The sequence below is a fragment of the Pleurodeles waltl genome, chromosome 2_2, assembly GCF_031143425.1.
Source record: "Pleurodeles waltl isolate 20211129_DDA chromosome 2_2, aPleWal1.hap1.20221129, whole genome shotgun sequence".
In the NCBI taxonomy this organism is placed as follows: Eukaryota; Metazoa; Chordata; class Amphibia; order Caudata; family Salamandridae; genus Pleurodeles; species Pleurodeles waltl.
In genome coordinates this window covers 399,956,205-399,979,843 of record NC_090439.1, presented here as the reverse complement: position 1 = coordinate 399,979,843, position 23,639 = coordinate 399,956,205, and the positions used below count along the sequence as shown (strand labels likewise).

At 42.6% G+C, this 23,639-nt stretch overlaps 1 protein-coding gene across 1 annotated transcript in view; it reads right to left on the bottom strand.

The window, feature by feature from the left end:
- TMX3 (thioredoxin related transmembrane protein 3) overlaps positions 1 to 23,639 on the bottom strand; it is a 312,747-nt gene that overhangs the window by 166,188 nt on the left and 122,920 nt on the right. Inside the window, exons 7-9 of the mRNA XM_069219902.1 lie at positions 20,256 to 20,355; positions 15,449 to 15,526; positions 4,400 to 4,466 (exon numbers count right to left, since the gene is read on the bottom strand). Coding sequence (XP_069076003.1) covers positions 4,400 to 4,466; positions 15,449 to 15,526; positions 20,256 to 20,355 — 245 coding nt within the window. The remainder of the gene's footprint in view (positions 1 to 4,399; positions 4,467 to 15,448; positions 15,527 to 20,255; positions 20,356 to 23,639) is intronic.

The following is a 23,639-nucleotide window of genomic DNA, read 5'->3' as shown; positions in this document are numbered from 1 at the left end:
CGAATGTCACAGGCCTTCCTCTCCCTAGACGCTGAAAAGCCGTGAGACTGTCCACTAGCCTTTTCTTGAGTAGATGCTGCTAAAATATGGCACTGGTTCGCAAGTCGGAAAGTGGGCTGCGGTGCCCTATAGAAATCAGACTGTAGTGGTTAGGGTAAATGAAAAACTGTCCACTGAATTTCCGACAGGGAAAAGAACCAGACCAGGCTGCCCTGCCCTCAACCCTGTTTGCCACTGTAGAATCTCTAGCATGTAGGGTGAGGCTACAACTGTATTGTAGAGTGGCTCTGTATCTCAACAAAAAGTGAGATAGAGGAAGATATTGTTATATGCGGACAATATGTTTCTTTATATCACAAACCTGGAGACCACTATCTCAGTACTTCTTCAGATACTAGGGGAATATGGAGCCCACTCAGGATATGGGATTAATTGGGATAAATCTGTGCTCTATGCTCCGCAAGGGTTGCAAGATCTATCTCTACTACCACAAGGACTGCGGGTAGCTGAGGATGGCTAAATACCTGGGGATCTTTGTGACATTACAGAAGGAGTTTTGTGCACCGTAACCTTGGCAGGGTTCTGTTGAACTTTCAGGCCAATGTAGGAAGATGGAGGGGACTCCCTCTTCCCCCAATGAGGCGGGCAGTCCTCTTCAAGATCATCACACTCTGCAAATTACTTTATGTGCTTCAGAACACATTATCCAGTTCCTCAGACAGTGTTCACCAAGATTAATAAGGAACTGAAGACTGCTGTGGGATGGGAGACACCCTAGGATTTCGCCAAGAACACCACAATGCAGCCAACATAATGGTGGGTTGGCGCTCCCAGATATCTAAGGATATTATTGTGCTGCCCATCTGATAAACAGCAACACCTGAATGAGGGCACCTGGGGATAACCCGACATTTATGCTCGAAAGGGTGTTGCTAGAACAGAAATTGCACCTAAACTACCTATATGGAGGTAAGGGGTCCCAGAGACTCCTGCCAGCAACACAGTCTGCGCTGACAGCCTGGGATAAGCCTACAAAGACTCTAGGATCGGTACACAAGATCTACAGGGAAACACCACTTCGGAGAGGGACATGGGTGAGAGAGCTAGCAAAACTGCGGAGGTTAGAGTGGTGGGTCACCATAGGCATTTCTACTTTGGGAGATATCCTCGAACAGGGGGACTTCATATCCTTCTCCTTGGCACAGCGGGAATATGATTTACACTCGACCCAATTTTTTAAATATGCACAACTGCGACAGGGGTGCAAGTTAATGGACTTACTGGTTAGAGGAGCCGTTTCCCAAACACACAGAATGATCAACAATAACATGCAGGACACCCTAGGCCAGTTTCGAGCACTATGGAGGCAGAATGTGGGTGACCTCCTGGATACAGACTGGGAGGCTGAGCTGATACACCCACAGGAGGTTGCTATCAAGTCAGGCTTACACTGGATACAATTCAAAATTGTCCACAGGTTCTACTATGACCACCACAGACAGCACACCATGGGAATGGCATCCACACCACACTGTTTGCAATGTGTTGAAGCAATAAGATCCTTTATGCACACAGTATGGGACTGCCCCGGCATAAAAACCTACTGGAATGCAAACATACAAGACCTTTCTGCTATACTAGATGTCTAGCTCCCACTTGACCTGAGCTATGCTCTGTTAGGAATCCCAAATGACACTGATGTCCCACGCTTTAAGCTCCTCTTTAGTGCCATGAGCCAGTGGTGGCCAAAAGAGATGTGGCCAAATACTGGGGCGTGCCAGAGATACCCCCCATACATGAGTGGAGAAAAGAGCTGGCTCTCTTTATGGCAGCTGGGAAGGTTACATACTGCAGAAGAGGCTGCCCCCACAATTTTTACAAGATCTGGGAGTAATGGAGGGCATACTATGGATTAGGGTCTGCTGAGGATGGCCCTGACACAACAATTGGGCCAAATGCTAGATAGAGTCACGACTGGAGGGGGTGTGATAACAGCCTTTTTTTTGGTACCGAAACACACTAACATAATGACTGTGTCTAAAGTTTTGTAATGTACATTATTTTGGTGATCACTGTGCACTTTCATCTTGTATCTGTAAGTGATGGTGTACGTTGAGCATGACAGACGCCTCTCTTTGGTTTATGCATGACTATAAAATAAAAACTAAATAAAAAAAAAGACTGACCTCTTACCCCATCCCCCAAGCTGATGATATCATTGACAGGCTGGGAGCTGCCAAGTTGTTGAGTACTTCTGATATGACATCAGGATAGTGGCCGATTGCCTTGACTGAAGGAGCTAAAGAGAGATCAACTTTCGCTACTTCCAGGGTAGGGTGATGCCCTTTTGGCTGAAGAACGGGATGTGTTAAAAAAAATATTTTGATCTTACTAAGGTCCGGGGTCTTGTAGCCTATTCTTAAAAAATATATTTTTCAGCATTCACAAATGGGTAAGAGGTCTTTCAGGTACACCTTCCCCGTCTGCGAATGCCTTACCACTACCTTTCAGAAGCTGGTAAAATATTTATGTTTTGCAACCGGATTTTGGGCGCAAAACATTAACACATACCAATCTGATTTGTCAGGGACACCGAAGCACATCCATTCCAAATACTAAATTGATATTTGGTCAGAAACCTAAATTGCGATTTGGTAACATGGTACCGAATCGCAATTTGAATTTCATATATAATATAAAAAACGCATTGCAGTTGCAAATGGCTCGATTCTCAGAAGAGATTTCCTAATGCAAAGAGGATTCATACATCTGGCCCTAGATTCTCTTAGATGTATTAAGTCCAGCATGAATGTATGTATTTACATATTTATAGTACTTGGCAGAGTGCTTCTGTGAGGCACGAGAAAACATGAGACACAATGGTTGCAGAGGTCCAAGTGCTGCAAAACAAATAATAACCTTCTTTATTGTGTTAACATGAGTGTAAAGAAGGAAGCCAAGACAAGAACTAAAAACACACCGCGCAAACAGTTTTATCTTGCTTGAACACTTTCTTCACCCTTACGAGCTTTGTATGGTTGGTGAGAAAGTAATGAATTTACAGAAGGCATAATCTACTAACCATTTGTTTGCACACAATACAAAAAAGGTCAGGTGGATACTAGTTGCTTATGTACCCTCATCTGAGTACTGGACACAATCCTACCTGGTAAGGGCCTCTGGAATCTCAGCTGTTGCCTTGGCTAAGCCAGTTGCAATAACTACTAAAGAAAGGATACATTCTAAATGACAATGATTTCTTTGGAGGCTTATTTATGTTGCCCACTTTGCCCACTGCAAAGGGCAGGTTAGAATTTACAGGATAGTCAAATAAAATAGGGATAGTCTGGGGATGAATACCTTTTTTTTTCTAAGCGCAGGGTTAGTGATGATTTCTGATGTACTGGATAGTGTCACCTAATACATCTTGAAGACCCTTAGCCTGATGGTTTCAGCCAGAAGAGAGGGAGAGGGAAGCTTGACGGCTTGGAGACACAGGTTTTTTTTAAAGTTTTTTTGTTGTTGCTTTTTTAGAACTTAATTTGATTCGGTCAGCAAGAGATGTGGTGGCTACTTTAGTATTCCTGAATATTCTGGAAACTGTGAAAAGAACTGGGCGCCCATGTTAATGTTTGTTATACTGTCTTTAATTTTTCTAATTTTGTTCATAAGACTGTAGACAACCATCAAACAAAAAGCATGTATAAGTTAATCACTCCTCTGATGAGCACCCAATAACGCATGATAACCAATTCACCAGACTAACATACACATCAAGAATGAATTGTACCACACTGTTGACTGATTTAGGGTTGGTATGCAACAGACCATTTGTAAGCGGCCAACAATTCATAAGTGTCCAGTTTGTACACTTCAATCAATGTATTGCAGACACGAAGAATGTTTTCACTAGTCACAAAAGACCCATGTGTATTCAGACGAACATGCATTTGCATGTTTTCATCTATGCATGGAAAAATGTTTCTACAGAAATATGGCTTTTCCTATTTCCTCTGAAAAATAGGGCTCTATATTCACACCTATGATATTCGGGTGTAAATTTAGAAACACATTCAGTGCGGGAAGCTCATCACAAATTTTGGTGAGCACCTACAAAAATACAACTTTGTCAATTGTTGACTATATTTGCTCTACCACTTAGCCAGCATTCCTGCAGGGAACTTGTTCACTTAATGTTTGGAAAAGACACTGCATATAAATCTGCACATCTAGTGGTATTTTGACAGATATCCCCAGTCCTAGTTTGTGAATCGAGGCCTGGGCTTTCCAAACACAGACTAAAACATTTGCACAAGTATATTACACTTATGTCAGTATACATGATTGTCAATATGGTGATTAATGAACACAAACCGGAATGCAGGACAGAAGAACTTACCATCGTAAACAAAGTAAGTTGAGTCTTTAAATACTAGCACAGCAGGAATTTCTTGAAGTGTTACATACTGAAACCCAAAAAATAACTGTTTTAAAACAACATACACAAATATTTTTGATTAATTAAACTTAAAAACGAACACCAAGAGAACAGAAAATAGGAACAAAATGGAAAGAAAACAAGGAATAATTATTTTGGTATTCAAAGTCAAACTGCAGGAATGAGAACAGTGGATATGAAAACTCATGAGAAATGAACTCTCAGTGAGGTAAATAAACAACAATACATTAAATCAAGTTATTAATACTATATCAGGCCTGGAATGTATACAAGGCGGTGACAGAGTTTGGACAATACAGAGTTACAAAAATTATCTTTTTTCAAGCAGGCAAGAACATGGACTCCAAGGGCTTACATGTCCTCATGTCTTGTCCATGTCTCTGTATTTAAGGGTTGGCTTTATAAATGACAGCAAAAATCAGGCATACATTTGTGTACAAATGGAAAAAAAAACGTTTGCTCCAATGTATCGGCTCACTTACTGAACTCCGTCTCATCCGCACTGATATGCATCTCACCCACCAAACATCAGTGCTCCAAGAAAGATTTGTGTGGCATCTAACTTGCTACCTGCTGCACACCATTTGTACGGGTCAGAATTTAGTCTGGCACTGTGCCTTTCACGTGGTCAACAAGCTCACCACAAGGTTTCTGTTTGGCACACCACTAACGTAATTACACAATTCTACATACACTCATTTTCGTCATAACCGTCAATAACTAAACTTTAGCCCACAGCTAGCACATCTTTTTCCTCTGGCATGTTTTGACCTCAGCATCCAACCGGTTGCTGTACTTTTCAAATTAGTTTAAATCCTCTTTGGATCAAGTGTTACTTTATCAAAACCCTGAATATCAAGTTGCTTGAAATTCTAATGATGCATCTAGTGAAATGCCATTGCCATGCAAGGCACTCTTTACTAATATGACTGTACATCGTGCTTGTGTCATTCATTGGGGTTGAGCCCATGAGTGCAGGCACTAGTGCATGCATCTCGTCTGCGAGACCATGTTCTATACAGAAAAGAGCTTAAAGCTCTCCCATGCTTGCCATTTGTGTGCTGCAGCATCACTTTTCATTCCAGCGACCCTAAATGGCTAATTCAGCCAAAACGTCACTTCTGGTGCTTGCAGTGGAGCACCGGCCAAGCAATGATTGATTAAACTTGATCAAAGGTTGTTCTCTGTACCAAACACAACTGAAGTACTATTTCTTTTCCCCTCCAGCTGCTCCCTCTTTAGCATATTTTTTCTTGTTTTTTTAATGCAACTTATACCCCTGCTGTATCATCCTCCCCTGTATGCCTGCAGAGGCAATTAAACTCCCTGTATCAAGCCCCTCCTCCCGACCCTGTTTTTCCCATTTTCTTAATAAGCGCTTGTGTCTGCCTGTGCCCCTAAATCCTGTGGCTTAAGTGCTTTGCTCACATTCCACGCAGACCCTTTAATTTACAGCCAAATGATACGACTGGAGCTGATCAAAGATGATTCTTGGCATGTTTGCTGCACCCTCCTCCCCCACCATGCCAGCAGAGGTACTTAACCTCGCTGTGGCGATCCCCGAGGGTGAGGGCAGCAGTTGGCCACCGCACCAGCCAGTAGGGATTTACTTGTGTAGCTTATAGTGCTTCTGGTCGATTGCGCCAATTTCTCATGTCTGCATAGCTCACTTCCTCTGCTCCTTTATTTTGGATGCTAAAGCTATTTTTTCACACACTTGAAGCAATGCCATGAATAATTGGGGAAGACGTTATGGGTAACCAGTGAACATCCAGGTCAGTTGCAATGTGTTTCATAGAGTACTCGTTCAAGTTAGTGGCGAGTACCCGTCATGTACTAGCAGCAGCAGCACAGGTGAGAGCAAGCCCATTAGAGGAGAACAAACCACTCTGAAGTCTTTCAGGATTAGATTCACTTTCGTTTCTCAGTTAATCTTGTCCCTGCTTTAATCCCTCAAAATCCCTTTTACTACTTTGTTTCTCACTTCTTTTAAACTTATTCTAACCATATGGGTACGCTACTTTTAAAGTAAAGCCGCACAAATCATGTATGCTGCTTCCACCGTAGGCACAATAAAGTTATTTGTTACTGTGTGCTTCTTAAAAAGCGGTTAACTTTATTCTGCTTAAGAGTTGTTAAATCTCTTACCAGCCCCTTCCAAACTCTAGTGTTGCCATGTAGAATCAGAATAGCCCCAACGCTTCAATGTGACTCACGTTTTTAAGAGCTGCTCTCAAAGTGAAGTTAATAGCAATTGTGCATTATGTGCAACCTATACCTGGGTCAAAGGTTCACATCCTTCTTTAAAAGGATCTTTAATCCGTAGCCGATATGGTTTGCTCTTGCGCTTCTTTGGAGATGGTCCATGTGGAGGTGAACATTAAATAAATCGTGTTATATGAGAGGTGGGTTGAGTTTCCCACCAAGTGGTAAGGCTGCAGAAGTTCTTCAAAACCACCATTTAGCGGTGAGCTTTCTACTCTGATTTAAAGGCCAGAGCTAATCCGGTGCTTTAGTCCAGTGGTTAGTAAGACTGGATAAGCATGTAGTATTTTACACTTCATAAAAAAAGGGTAGGGGCTGTGGTTGCTTGGAATTTATAAAGTGCTGCATGTTACCTTGATCACTCACTAGAACATGGGTAAATACTGAATAATTTAAATATGCCTAGTTAAAGGAACTGATATTTAATTGGTGTTCTTTGGTCAGTTGCATTGATGAGGCATGCATGGTACTGTAGACTGAGAACAGGTAGCGTAATTTGTTTTTAAAATATTGCACTAGCTATAAGTGCCTCTGTTTTCATCGCTCTGTTCCTGTTAAGTTACTGCCCAAATGATATCTGCGCCTAGTGATGAGAAATGACGAGCCCCTCCAAATCTAAGCTTTGATATTCTTCGTTAAAGGGGCTTTGTGCACTGATGGTTTTAAAGGGCATGATTGAAATGCTGTATTTCCAGAGATATTTTCTAAACTTTACTGTTAAAGGTTTCAATTGATTTTTATAAATAAGATGCAGTTTTGCTTTAATAAGAAGGAAACTGCTTACCTGCACAGTATAGAATATCCGGTATTACATTTTTTTTCTAATGGTCTATGAGTAAACATTTGCTTTCAGGTCCTTGTGCCATCTCACTCTACAGGTCTCCTGTCCAGCTTGCCCGCAAGTCTACTACCCTCTTGCTGCATTGTCACCTGCTGCCCTCTCTGTCTGCACCTTCTCTGCTCGTTTTTTAGGTCAAACGCCAAAGCGCTCTGGCCTGTTGTTACTATCTGTGGGCTTCTAACCATGCCCACCGCACACACATCACTATAACTCGTTCATGGGATTGCCTTAAAAAATCCTTTATCATCATTGGTAAATGCCTTACGTTTGTTCCTCCTTGGAGAAGTTTTGTTACCGCCTTGGCCATCGACCCTGTTACATGGATAATTGCATGTTTGCCGATACGTTTGACTGTGAGCTAACTTTTTTCCTTTTGTCTCTCTCCTTCCCGCTAATGCTCATGGCGGCTTTGGCGCTTTGAATTGGCTTGCTTATGTCTACTGTTTTACTTTTTATTTTCAATTTATATGGCAAGAAAAGTCCAGTTAGGAATTTACAACACTAATAGCTCTAACGCAAGCAAATGCGAGAACCATTGCATTGCAAATGCTTGTTGTTTTATGTTGTGAGTGCAGTCCATACAATGTTTTCTTTTCTGCAGATGACCACGACAGTTGATCTTTTAACCTGCTACCATGGTGCTCCGGGCTCCAATTAAAGGATTACTCCAAGCATGTCCGTGGATTTTGTCTTACTATCTACACAAAACATCTTCCATCAGAAAATAACGCAAAGCTTCAACCCGCATGTCCTGACAGATCCACTTGCGATGGGACGCCCATTTAACGTGCAACCTACTAAGCCACAGGGACATCTTGAGGATTATGGGGGACCTGGAACAAGCATATTTTGGAGGCCCCCGTCCTGAACAGTTATGAATTTATGACCAAGTTTTAGGTATGTCATACCCTCTTTGGCCAGGTCACTGCCAAATTCTAAGTATGTTTACTTTTCTTTTAATATACAGGGATAATGATGTGCGCTTTCAATGCTATAACTAACACCTGAGCAACAGCATAGCACCACCAAAACATCACTCAGCACCACCATAGCACAATCTTAGCATCAGCGCAGAACCACTTCAGCAACAGGCAGTTTCACTCAGCACCATTTCAGCACCACTGCAGCAACACCTGAGCATCACTCAACCGCACATGAGCTCCATCAACATAACACCAGCACAGCACTATCTATGCATCACTCAGCCCAAGCGTAGCATCACCTTAGCACAAGTGCAGCACCAGCGCAGCACAATCACCTCTGTGGCTATTTCGGGCAGTTCGCGCTTAGGCCCTCATAACTTTGTGTCCACATAAGCTACCCATGCCAAATTTGCGTCCTTTTTTTCCAACATCCTAGAGGTACCCAGACTTTTTGGGTTCCCCTGAAGGAGACCAAGAAATTAGCCAAAATGCAGTGAAAAAATGGGAAAAAAGGGCTGCAGAAGGCGGCTTGTTTTTTTTACCCTGAAAATGGCATCAACAAAGAATTTGCAGTGCTACAATCACCATCTTCCCAGCTTTCAGACACAGGCAGACTTGAATCAGAAAACCCAATTTTTCAATACAATTTTGGCATTTTACTAGGACATACCCTATTTTTACTATTTTGTGTGCTTTGAGCTTCTTTCCAGGTAGTAACAGAAATTGGTGTGAAACCAATGATAGATCCCAGAAAGCCTAACATTTCTGGGACGTAGACAAAATTCTGAATTCAGCAAGGGGTCATTTGTGTAGATCCTACAAGGGTTTCCTACAGAAAATAACAGCTGAAATAAAGAAATATTGAAATTGAGGTGAAAAAAACAGCAATTTTTCACCAAGTTTTAATCTAACTTTTTCCTGCAATGTCAGATTTTCAAAAGCAATATACTGTTACGTGTGCTAGACTCTTCTGGTTGCGGGAATAAAGAGGGCTTGTAGGTTCATTAAGAACTCTAGGTACCCAGAGCCAATAAAGGAGCTGCACCTTGCAACGGGTTTTCATTGTATACCGGGCATACAGCAATTAATTTGGTGAAATATAAAAGGTGAGAAATCGGTATCAAGAAAACCTTTGTATTTCCAAAATGGGCACAAGACAAGGTGTGGAGAAGTAGTGGTTATTTGCACATCTCTGAATTCCGGGGTGCCCATACTAGCATGTGAATTACAGGGCATTTCTCAAATAGACGTCTTTTTCACACACTGTCTTACATTTCCAAGGAAAAAATGTAGAGAAAGACAAGGGGCAGTAACACTTCTTTTGCTATTCTGTGTTCCCCCAAGTCTCCCAATACAAATGGTACCTCACTTGCGTGGGTAGGCCTACTGCTTGCGAGAGGAAAAGCAACATGGACACATCACATTTTTCCAAAGAAAACAGACCTGTTTTTTGCAAAGTGTCCAGCTGTGGATTTTGGCCTCTAGCTCAGCCAGCACATAGGGAAACCTTCCAATCCTGCACATTTGTGAAAACTATACACCTAGGGGAATCCGAGATGAGGGTGACTTGTGGGGCTCTCATCGGGTTCTGTTACCCAGAATCCTTTACAAACCTCAAAATTTGGGCAAAAAAACACGTTTTCATCACATTTCAGTGACAGAAAGTTCTGGAATCTGAGAGGAGCCACACATTTCCTTCCATCCTGCGTTTTTGGTCCTGCGCTCAGCAGCCATCTAGGGAAACCTACCAAACCCAGACATTTCTGAAAACTAGACACCCAAGGGAGCCCATGGAGGCGTGACTTGCGTGGATCCCCCAATGTAATCTGCCCAGAATCCTCAGCAAACCTAAAATGTAATTTGGGAAAAAATAAAAACATTTTCCCACATATCTGTGTGGGATCACCACACTGGGACAAATTTCCTACCACCCAACGTTCCCCTCGGACTCCTGGTAAAAATGATACCTCACTTGTGTAGGTAGGCCAAGTGCTTGTGACAGGGAAGAGACAAAAACATGTCAAAGTTAAGGGGGAACCAATGCGGGTCCAAAAGGGCAGTTTGAAAAAAAACATTTTTAGGATGACAAGTGCAGCAGAATCTTTATCGGTGTAGATGAGACAATGCTGGGTGGCAGGAATTTTGTGGATTCCTGCAGATTCCGGAAGGTTCCATCACAAACATGTGGGAAAAATGTGTGATTTCCTGCAAAGTTGGAGGTTTGGAGGGCATTGTGCGTAAGAAAATGGTGCGGGTGCATGTGAAGCACACCACCCTGGAATCACCCAGATGTTTAGCTTTCAGATGTGTCTAGGCCTTGTGGATTTTTCTACATGGCAGTGTCCCAAAGTTCATAAAGTGCAGCCCTCACCATTCCAAGTTAGACGATTTTGTGAGTTAGCCAAGCTCTCATGGCCCAAACGTAGAACCAAAACGTACAATAATCAAATGACCTCTTGCTTACTATGGGATAAGATGTTTTAAGTGTGCGGGGGAGAGCTGAAAGACCGTTACCCCCCTTAAGTTGGGTTGGGTGCATAACCAGGCCAATACTGGTTGGTAGCCACCACCTCATTTTTTTTTTTTTTTTTTAAATTCCCTGGCATCAAGGGATGGCCATACCCCCACCCTCTAATATTGAAAAAAATAATCTTCTCTGGTGGGTTTGGCCTTTCAAAAACAGGCCAATCTGCCCCCAAGGAGGGCAGATATGGCCAACAGTAATGTGTCCCCATGGAGAGCGACCCTTGCCCAAAGGGCTTCCCCCCCAAACAAAACATGCACACACACACACACACACCAATCCCTGGTGCCTAAGTAGTTTCTGCACCCCGGTGGCAGATCAGCCTAATAGAAATAGGCCTCACTGCCCCTAAGGGGAGCAGAAATGGCCTAAAATAAATTCCACCTTCACCCCCAAGGGGGGCTACCCTTGCCTAAGGTTGCGCTCCCCTTGTGTGAAATTGGCGCAAAAAAAAAATCCCGGTGCCTAGTGGTTATTGCCCCCCTTGGGGGCATATCTGCCTAATATGAATAGGCCGATCTGTCCCCAAGGGGGGAAGAAATGGCTGAAATAAAGTTGCCCCCCAGGGGAACGACCCTTGCCTAAGGGGTTGCTCCCCTTGTGCGAAATGGACGCAGAAAAATAAAGATCCCTGGTGTCTAGTGGTTTCTGCCCCTTGGGGGCAGATAGGCCTAACAAAAATAGGCTGATGTGCCCCCAAAGGGGACAGAAATGGTTTAAATACAAATTGCCCCCCAGGGGAGCGACCCTTGCCTAAGAGGTTACTCCTCATATATAAAAAAACAAAAGTAAACATACAAAAATATATCCTGGTTTCTCGGGGTTTTTGCCCCCGGGGGAAGGGGGGCAGAAAAGGCCTAAAAATATTTTGCCCCCCTGGGGCAGATATGGCCAACAGTAAAGTGCCCCCATGGAGAGCGACCCTTGCCCAAGGGGCTGCCCCCCCCCAAACAAAACACACACACACCAATCCCTGGTGACTAAGTGGTTTCTGCACCCCGGTGGCAGATCAGCCTAATAAAAATAGGCCTATCTACCCCCAAGTGGGGCAGAAGTGGCCTAAATCCAATTTGCCCCCAGGGGAGCGACAGATGTCTAAGGGGTTGCTCCCCATCTGTAAAAAAAAAAAAAAAAATCCTGGTGCCTAATAGTTTCTGCCCTACTTGGGGGCAGATCGGCCCAATTAAAATAGGCCAATCTGCCCACAAGGGGGCAGAAATGGCCTAAAATAAATCCCCCGTACCCTTACCTAAGGGGTTGCTCCCCTTGCGTGAAATTCACCCAAACAAAATAAAAATAAATAACTCCCTGGTGTCTAGTGGTTTCTGCCCCCCCAGGGGGCAGATTGGCCTAATAAAAATAGCCTAAATATAATTTGTCCCCTAGGGGAGCGCCCCTTGCCTAAGGGGTCACTCCCCTCCTCTAAAAAAACAAAAGAAAAAAAAATTATCCTTGGCGCCTAGAGGTTTCTGATCCCCCTGGGGGCAGATCGGCCTAAATAACAATTGGCCGATCTGCACCCGGGGAGAGGGTTGGGGGGCAGAAAAAAGCTTGAAAATAATTGCCCCCCTGGGGAGCAACCCTTGCCCAAGGGGTCGCTCCCCTTATGCCAATTTCCTTTTTGGAAATAATCCCTGGTGTCTAGTGGGCATTTCAGCAGCCAGATCGCTTCACGATCTGTCTGCTGAAATGCTCTGAGAGACTTCAAAGGGAAGAAAATTACTTTCTTTCCCTTTGAAGCCTCTCAGGCCCCCATCACATAATCGGAAGAAATGCAAAAGTCCATGCCACACAGTTCCACAACTAACAATTCCAATCCAAACCACATAATTCCACTTCACACCACATACATCAACTCCATAACACGTGGGTAAAAGACATTCCCATTTACAATGTCAATAGCTCCAACACTCACACGCACTCTTCCTGCCTTTCTCATGTGGTTGACAGTCTTCTAGCACAGTTTCTTTCCTGACCCTTTCAAGGTTTCCATATCTCAATCCCACACTCTGCTCCTCTTCTTGGGGTGTCTTTTGCATACCCATGCGCTCCCTCTTTATGTATCTGTCGTCTGCTCTCCCCTTCTTTCTCACACACTCTTTCTGCTCCTCTGTCGGAAGTTCATTCAGCACTTGGTGCACAAACTACCTATACTTCTGTCTTCCTGTCTATCTATTCTGTGCATCTCTCACCTTTATCTATCCACCATGCCATATAAATCCACTCCACACTACACAATTCCACAACTAACAATTCCAAACCAACTAACAATATTCCACTCCACTCCAAACCAAAACACATGGGTAAAATACATTGTCATTCACAACACCAATAGCTCTAACTCTCGCTAATGTAAGACCTTTTGGCATTGCCAATGCTTGTTCTCAAAATTAAATCCACTTTTTGATACCTATTACATTTAGATGTTATGTTGCATTGGTTTGGGCTTACAGGCACATCTCATAACCCTTCACATTCTATATTATAAAACATGCCAATGGAATTGCTCTGTTTTTAAGGTAACATTTTTGGTTACAAGTCTATTACTTCCCGTACTGTCCATGCTTGCTGTGTGTGCACTAAATTAGTGCAGACAGTTATGCCAGTCTAGTGTTCTGAACCTGATCCTGACAGAGGCGATCTATTAAACTAGATATTAGGTTGAAATAATAATTTAGGTTCAAATTAAATATTTTTTTACTGTTGTGAGGTTGAGCAGCATTTGAGTTCCGTTCTAATGTAAAAGACAATCCATATGCTAATCAGGCTCTTGCAGCAGAAGTGAATAAGTACAAACTAAACTGATAGGCTCTCTCTCCAGCAAGGAAGAACTGCAGTCCCAAAACGCAAGTTACACATAAATCCACGCCAGAATATACATCATTACTTTGGACTGCATTTCAAATGCAAAATTGTGATATGAATGGCTGAAATTTTGCACAGTACTTTGATGGGGATACACACACTAACCTGCATATGAGTTTTTTTTTTTGGTTTTGTCTACTCAGCGCATTTGCTGTGAAACATACTGTTTACAGTTCTGTGGGCTTGCAACCCACCCACATCATCCCATTAGCGATTTCCATTGTCACTCTCTTCCATTCTTTTGACTGCCTGCCTCCTATAGGCTTATTTAACTTTGGCTTAGCTCCTCCCTAATCATGGATCAAGTACATGTGTTCTTCCTCATCTTTGTTCTTCCTTGTCTTTTTGCTAAACACTTATTTTATTCTATAAACGTTTCAGTATTATTCCCAGATGTGCAATTTGCTTTCCTACTTTTGATAGACATACAGCTTCTTATTAATGTTGCTTTTACCCTATCTGCCGCCTCCATTGATGCTTTATTTACTTACACCCACAACTGTACGACTATGCCACTCATCCTTACCCCACTCCACCAATCTCCACACATTGCTACAACACTCCACTATACACCACTCCACACAATGCCACTAGATGTCACTCTACACCACCCTACTCCACCCCACGTTGATCCACACAATGCCCCCACTACAGCACTCTACACCACACCACTCTGCCATTCTCCTCTACGCCATGGCACTAATGTTTAGCCATGCTGCTGTACAACATAGCTAAAATAATTTAGCAAAGCCAGCACCTGTCACATAAGTGAGACGTATTGGGTTTGCCAGTGCCTGTTATGTATCTGCATCGTTTTCTGTGTTATGTGGAAGCCGACTTCTGTTTTCAAATAAACTGTTCTAATTTTATCATTAACTAAAGCAGGAGAGTTTTTGAATGTTGTACTATGAATTAACAATATTTGGTGACATACAATTAAAACAAAGATTAATTGATTGTGTGCTATGTAGTTTTTTTCTGTTCTCTGAAAGTTTTTCTACAGACCTCGAATACTGTTAAATGATGAGCAATGGAACATTCTGAATAGTAGCTGCGCTATATAAATCCCATATCGTACTCATGCTATTTCGATTTAGAACTGAACAGTCTGTTTTGACAATATGTTCCATTTCCGTGTCCATACTAATAAAAACATTTAAACCCATGAAGAGCAACAAGACTATGATCCATGTATCTGAATAGGTTTAAAGAGTTATATTGCTTTACTTAGGCACAGAACCACATTGTTGCACATTTTTGTGATCACCAACTTATAATGAAGTTCCTTTTATTCAGACCTGTTCAACAATAGCTAAAAAAAAAAGCTTTGACTACTTTCAAATCCAACATATATATATACACAAACGAATCTTTCGTAAAGAGAATCCTGAAAATCTGAAGGATCAGCAAATAAATCAATCTCACAAAAACCTTAGGTGGTTTCCTTCTTGAAAATGTCCGTGGGTAGTTCCCATCAAATATGTACATAAATTATGAGCACATCATTAGACACCAATAGTATGCTATATGTAAGCCAAGTAAATTCAAACTATTTCTCTATCATTGCTTACCTCCGGAAGCACGTCTTCTGAGGCAGAAAAAAAGTATGTATAAATAATAAGTTCTGAAGCAACTTCTATGTATTTTTCCTGTTAATATACAAACAGAAAAACAATTGTAAAATGATATTCATTATGTGAAGAATGAGCTAGATCTGACATTTATTGATTAAAATTGTTCAAAAGTCAACCAAAGGTTTAAAGCGTCAAACTTTTCTAGTAAGCATCACCTTTTACAATTACATTGTATGTTTCCATAAAATGTTTGAGCGTTTGGTTTTCTTTTTCCCCTGTGAGGTAAGTTCACTGGAGGCAGTGGACCTCAAAGGAAACTAAGCAACTCTTCAGGCAAATACTGCAGTTCTCCACGGATCCACTGAATCCAGATAATACAGCAAGATCACTGAACTGCTGCACAGCTACTTTTAAGGCTTTGACTTTGAGTTGAGGCTTACTCTTGGTGAGAAGCGTAGAGGGTCTAGTTCCTCACAATTATTTAGTACAATTAATAAAAAATACATGATTTGGTTAAAAAATAATGCATAGCAGATTCTGTAGATACAGTGCATCAAAGCTCATCCCTCGGGGATAATGTGTACACGTTCACAAAGATACAGACTTATCAGCACACTTCTAGCCAGTGCACGGTATGGTTTATAAAAGAGCAAATAGATGATAGTTCAGTTCCCTAAAGTCTTGAAGAGGGTACAGGAATCACATAGTTCAGTGATCTGCCACAAGGCCAGCGTTAGCCCTGGTGATGCCTTGAGTGACAATTTTTGTTGGCGCCCCCCAATAACCTCCTTCTCCACAGATTTCCACACTACCACTTCCAAGGGCACCCCTCATTTCTCTGTAGCCCCTTTTTCACATGCATTTCATACCTTTTATAGTGCTGCTCATACCAATGCAGGGTGTTAGAGCACTTTATATCACATGCATTATATAAAAACAATGAATCATAAAAGTATGTACAGCAGTGTATAGAAAATGTTACATAAGAATGAGGACTACAAAGTGAAGGAGTCACATGTGATTCACACTGGTAGGCTGTATATACTACGGGTTCTTGTTCTGGAGAAGCATAAACTCAGGATTTAAAATTAACACCGTAGTTGGGGTTAGATTCAATAATAAGAATGTATTTCTACCCAAACAAAGCATTTTTAGCGACCTTAGGATAAGGCTGTGAAAAACACACAAGGTTCTAAACCTATGCCTTGCAGTCAGTCTGCATGCAGCGCTTTGATGCCAGTTGATAGATCACTGCTATGCTAGAAGGACAGTAACTTATGAACTGCAAAGTAACTAAAGGATTGCGGCGACAAAAGAGCTCAGGAGAAATGGCCAAGGTCACTTTTAGGAGAGTCTTCACGGACTTAGGGGCACAGGGCTCAGAGTTGAAGGGTGATTGCACAGTTGCATCTGAAGCGGTTAGTTCAGAGTGTGGGAAGGGATGACAGCACAATCGAGAGCCCAGTGAATTTGTTTTGCCACCACAGCAGGGCAAATGACATGGCAAAACACCAAGACTAAGGATCACACATCAGCAACACAGCAGGGGAATGTTGGGGCACAACAGCGGAGGCTCACAGACCCTCAGACTCCAGTCTGCGGCAAAGAAAGAAAGGGAGAAGGAAGAGAAACCATAGGCAACACGCTCTTTGTTAGTGGTTCACCCCATCAGTTCTTCACTCATTGCACATCTCAAAGCTCATTTGGTGGCATGTTTGTGGTCAGGATAAGCAGTATCTGCAGGTCTCTGATTCGGTAAGTCTCCCTATCTCAAATAGCAGCAGCGAGGTGCACTGGGCAGTTGAATTCAAGGTGTGGGATGAAGCAAAGTGGATGCAACATAGATGGGGCTTTAAAATGTATAGGGCCCAGTGGTCCCCACCTCACTACCACTGCCCTATTGGTGCTTGTTGTGAGACAGGAGATGTTTTAGTGTCAGGCATATAGTTTGCGTTCTCAAAGCCTACGCACTCCCAATGCCCACATCCAGTCAGGTGCAACAGTGACTTGGCAGCATGGGCATGATCGGTTTCATAGAGCAGGCTGTGATTACAATTATTCACCAAGGGAAACATGCTGCATGCTGACTTCATCGACTGCCTGTTTAAAGGTCTGTCCCACTGCTCCTCCCCCATCAGACTGGTGAACATGCTGTATGAAGCAGGGACTGGTTCACACTATTTGATGTGGGATACCAATATTTTGGGGAAAGACGCTGTAGCCCAAGGGGGCAATATTCAAGCACCAAAACATGTTGAAGTGAAAGAGGTGGCATTTGCTGATCAGCCTTCTTGTTATTATTCATGTGGTAGATAGACCCAAATTAATTTTAAAAAAATCGAATAAAAAATAGCGCACCCACATACATTTTCAATATAGGCTTGACTGTTTAACAAATGGAGTATATAAATGGTGAAATAAGTGACATAATCTCCCCCAAACTAGGGAACCCATAACTAGGACACTGTACAAACACTGGACACTTGTACTCTTAAATGCTTCCCAGTGCAAGAAATGGAATCAACTGATAAATTCTGACCTACCTAATGTGGTATGCTTTATCATCCTCGGGGCATTCTTTAACATGTTTTGCTACTTCCTGCAGGAGCTTTGCACTTTCTGTAAATCTGCTTACGAAAATTATACAACAGTAGTTTAACACCTCTAACTCGCTCTTTACTGTGTTGGCTACCTATGTTGTACCTGTCTTGTACCTGTCCTATACATTTGGGAGAATAGATAATTGTGGTATGTTGCTTTTGCTGCCAGTTCTTAACTTATTATTTGTGTTAGGAAAGTTTGTGCTGCAGCCGGCCATGCCTTTGTGTTGTGAAGCTCATTATAAAACCTTCCACGCCACTCAAGAAAAAAAGCAATACATATAACCAATATTTGTTTTCATAAAAGATGGGAGTGCAATAGGAAACCCTCACAAAACATGTTAGCAGAGTTTGCTTTTGGTTTTATACGTGAAGCAAGCAAGTTTTTCAAAAGAGTTGGCAACTTTGTAAAAATGTAAAACATAGCTGACTTGTCCGTTCTCGTCTCCATGTCAATGCCTAGTCAGTGAATTAAGTATTGCATAAATAAATATACACTATGCATAATACCCCCAGCCAAATTTGGAATTTTCGCCTATTGCACTCACAATGCAGGGGATTTGATCCCATAATACAAAACGTTGAAAGCGAAACTACAAGGTCCAGAAGGTAACAAGTTGTTGGTTGAAAAAAACATATATATGTTTTTGCACTATGTCCTAGTGCCAAAGCACGCAGTTGTGAAGCGCAAAATAAAATGTTGTTGCTAGCAAGCTGTTTTTTTCTTGTAGGCAATCGCAAGATAAACATCCCAGTGGGCAGAGTTAGGCCTGCAGATGCAAATGCCAGCATCTCCTGCCAATGAGCTAGCATGAACACTCCTTGGAGAACAGCTGCTACAAGGACCTTTTTCTCCAGAAAAATGCAAGCACCAGCAAGTCTTTAGAGACACAGACAAAAGAACAACGTTGATCTTTCACACCTGTTCTCCAGCCCATCTTCGGTTGTGTGTGATATTTTGGTGGCCTCAGAGTTACAATGAAACCAATTTAAACCACAAAGTAAGCAGAAATGCTGCCTGTGTCAATAAATGAATTAACAAAATAGTTAGTCTGGGACGATTTTACTTTTTGATGGTACTTTTTTTTTTTTTTTTAAGAGCAGGTGTTTTTAATTGGCAGATGTAACGTCAGCTTTCTGCAAGGGTACAGGTCAGAATTGCTTTAAAGCCCACTGATGTTCTACAGTAGTGGATTTTAATCACGGCAGACATGTACATGGTTTGAATGAGTCTGGCCACTGATGGCTTTTTTTCAACAAAAACTATCGGATTAGTCACTTATGCCAAGAAAGGCTCTCCTAATCAGGGTGGTGGGAAGTGGTTACAAAGGTATCAGAGATGCTTTTTGGGAAAGCTTTTAGCATTTTTCCTTTTACAAACATCTTCGTGCCTGTTCACTTCGGGACAAACAAAATGAAAAATAATCACTATAGGTTCCTTCCAGGACTTGAGAGGATTTTTACTTTTTAGGTATATTTACAAAACATTTAAGGTGAATGCATTGAAATCTAAAAAAAACTAGATCTGCAAGGACATCCCTTCACCTTACGTGGCAGATTTTCTACAGTTTGCAATCTGCTGGTTTAGGAATAAGGCACTCAAACCGTTTTTTCTTTACAGAAAAAAGTATTTTTCATGAGAAATTCATTTTGCACCTTGCTAACTGAGTCTGTTGCGTTTTCCACATTCAATTTGCACATTTACTCTCGGTTTGATTGGCATTAAAGTAGGTGATTACAATGAATGCAAAAATAAAACCGTGATATTTCATGAATATCTGCAAAGTTATCCTTATCACCTTTTCACTGGCTACCCTCTTCCGCTCCTATGGGCACATTCTCACCCCTAACTTAAAAGGACTGCAGAATATCTGTCATACTGGTGGATTTTCCGCGACAGCAAATTCCATCTTCAAGTGTAAAAGGTCAGCAAATCCGGATTTTGTGAATCTGGAACTGAGATTTTAAGATGCCATTTTTGTGCCCGTGACTACCCTTAAATCCGCATAAAACTGTTGGAAATGGGGCCATTTACTGTCTTTCATCACATCCATAGGGAAGCTATACTTGGAATAATTGTTTCTTCAATATAAGCACTGCATGTACGTTTTCATCACAGTACGCTGTTATGACGCTACAACTCTGAAAAACGGTCTCAGTTTGCTAGACGGCTATGATATATAAAACATATTTTACTTTCTAACCTTAAGAGTCGATTCGCCACCAACATACAAAAACAGCACTCGATGCCTCTTCTGGACGTGATCGAACATCTGCTGACTCGGAAGCGGGCGAATCACAGGCCTAAGAAAAGAAAACGAAAATGCACGTATATGAGTCGGGAATGGGCTGGACATTGTGAGCACTCGCTTAGTTGTGCTGTCATCAAGTCCGTGGCAACCTGGAAATAAGTTAAGAATAGTGACACTGAATAGGTTTCTTTGATTGACAACGTACTATGTTCATATGTTCACAAACAGAGGTTTCACATACATACCAAAACACATTGAGTACTCCAAAGGATGTTTACACTGCACAGGATGGGGAAAGGTTGGGTGTTCTGTGTAGCACCAGAACGCATGTCCGCAGACTTTTAAAGTAGAGAGGAAATGGACACCCATTATTAGTAGGTGTGATAAGTGAGACATTGCCACCTCCTATGGATTCTCCCAAGTTCTTTCCTTCGCAATAATACGTACTGAAATATTTACATTTTAGCCAGTTTTGGATAGTCCGCAGACTTTTACTTTACGTTTTGTCTGGTAGTTTTGAATCTAATGATTTCTATGTCAGGACCGGAGGCTTCAGATTATGCTTTCTTTACTGAGAAAATGACAGCAGCCAATCAACATTAAACCATACAAAAAAATACATTTTGCAACATTTCTTGTAGTCCAGATCATGCCCAATCCGAGGCCTGCTCTCCATATAAATGTCTCTGCCTTAGTCCTTCATCTTTCTTTGCTGTTTAAAGCCAGTGATAGGTACTCCCTTACATTGTTACATTTATTTTCATTGCCGGTAGCATTTGTGCTCTAATTACAACATATGACCGTGGACCGGGAGTGGGGCTTAAGCGGCGCTTTGCTGTGGAGGATTTCCTCCTTTTTCACACATGCCATTGTGCGCGCCCATCGGGGGATTCCTTTTTCCCCCTTCGGGTCGTGTGCAGAAGTGCCACAGCAAACTTAGACCTCCGGAGCACCCATGAAGGGCGCTCCGTGTAGGTCACTGTGCGCGTATTGCTGGCCTCCTGGGGAAGCCAGGCGAGCGCTAGAAACATGAGGACTGAATGCTCTTTCTATTTTAATAAACACGCATGCGCACGTGAAGGTCTCCGATGTCAATTAGCCTCGGAGATTGGCTTGAGCGCAGAGTTTAGTTTTTACACGTGAAGAGATATCCCCAGGACGTCCAACAGGACACAAAAACAATTAAGAACTCTGCCCTTCAGAAAATTTTGGCAGGTGCTCCCTCACTACCGACTTTTGCCAGTTTTGAGATGTTTGGTCTCATTTAATTAGGAGTTTTCTCCTCTGTTGACCTGCTGGGGCTCTCTTTACCCCTCTTTGAACTCCTCCATACTGTCTTACTATTCCAGCATGGCGTATTACGCAGAAGAGGACGAATATTACCAAGAAGGGGACAAATATTACCAGGAAAAGTCCGAAGTGCTCTAGGGGCATCAGATGGAGGAGAGACTCGTACAGGGCCTGGGTCACCATGTAAGGAACTCTGTTAATCAGGCTCTGATAAAAGCTCTAAAGCTTTTTACTCAACCTCTGGTAAGGTTTACAGAAAGAGTTGATGGGGCATCCCCCCTCCGAAGCACTGCCTAGAGAGAGTCAACCTTCTGATGTGGACCTTGCCCCAACAACCTGAATGGGACCTATTTCCTCGGTGGAAATTTGTACGCAGATGGCTACCTCAGTCCTTAAAGATCATCAGTACAGGCCAGGGCCTCTTTAGATTCTTCCGGGCTCTTTTCAACCCCTTCATTACCACACACTGAGGTGTCCCATTCCTCTGTTTCACATACTTCCAACTCAGACCAGGTGTTAGATGAATCCAAGTAGCCTGCCAAGTGAAAACGCAAGACCTGTCACACCATGGCAGAGACTGTGGTTCAGAAGAATTTATTCTTTGACTCAGAAAATATAATACAAACAAGGTCTACAGAGTGGGTGCCATGTATGGAAGTGGCACATTATGTGCAAGAGAGGCTACATAAAAGCTTTGATAAAGATGTGCTTGATACATTAAGGTCAGAATGTCCTCGTCCCTCTCTACTCGGCAAGGTGGCCGATACCCCAGAACTGTACCAGAGCGTGGCCACATTCCTCAAAAAAATTCACTAAGGACCATGAGAAGGGTCTGGACCGAGTCTGGAGAGGTTGCCAGGACAAGCTTCGATATCGCAGGGCCCATCACTAAGATCCTTGAGCTGGCGGTGCAGATGAAAGACTCCAGTACGCCTTTGGACCCTGAGGCCATTTTGGAATGGACACAGAGGGAAATAGGTCTCCTAGGGAATGCCAACTGTGCCAATTTCACGGAAAGGTGAAAATCCTTAATGTGAATAGACCCTAAATTGGCTGAAATGGCCTTTCAGAGCCTGGAACACTAGCGAATGGTCTGCTACTTGGAGATAAATTTGTGAAAGACCTAGGCAAATATGTCTCCACTTTCTCTGCTCTTGACAAGGCTCAGACCTCAATGAAGAGTATGTTCATTGGAGGCCTTTTTACCAGGGCCGGACGCTATTGAGGCTGAGCAACATACTGAGGTTTCTATCAGGTCTCATCAGGTTATCCCCAGAGAGGTCGTGGCACCTACCACGCTGTATCAGGATTCTATACCTCCCAGACCAGGAGAGGTCGTGGCTACAGAGGCGATAGTCGAGGTGGCTTCAGCACCACGTTTGTCACAGCATCAGGTGGACGTAATCCCCTGTTCAGAGATTTTATTCGGAGGGGGTAAGAGGAGGCTGAAATGGCATCTAACTGCTTTGGAACACATTTCTTAAGATCCCGTCATCTTACAAACAGCTCAGGGTTACAGACTGGAGTTTTACTCCCCTTCCAAATAAGAAGTTGTTCCCCCTCTACTTTGTTGTTCCCAAACAGAGAGCAGTTTCATAGATGACAAAATAGTTTTGCTTCTTCGCAAACAAGCAATAGTCAGGACGGTTCCCCACCTGACAGGTTTTGTCAGCACAATCTTTTTGGTGCAGAAAAAAGGTGGGGGGTTACAGTTTAGTCCTAAACCTAAAGACGTTCAACTCATGGATAGTGTATCGTCTTTTCAAAATAGAAGGTGTCCATCAGTTAAGAGATTGGCTTGTCCGGTTAGATCTCAAACATGCTTAGTAAATGGTGCCGATTTTCTCTCCGCATTGGCGTTTTCTTCAATTCTGTTGGTGAAACCAGTGATACGAGTTCACCGTCCTTCTCTTTGGACTGTCCTCGGCCCCTTGGTGTTTCACCAAACTGCTACGACCAGTGGTGCAATTCCTTCAGGAATGAGGCATTCGTCTCACTATCTATCTCAACAATATCTTGATCATGGCCCAAACCAAAGAGTTGGTT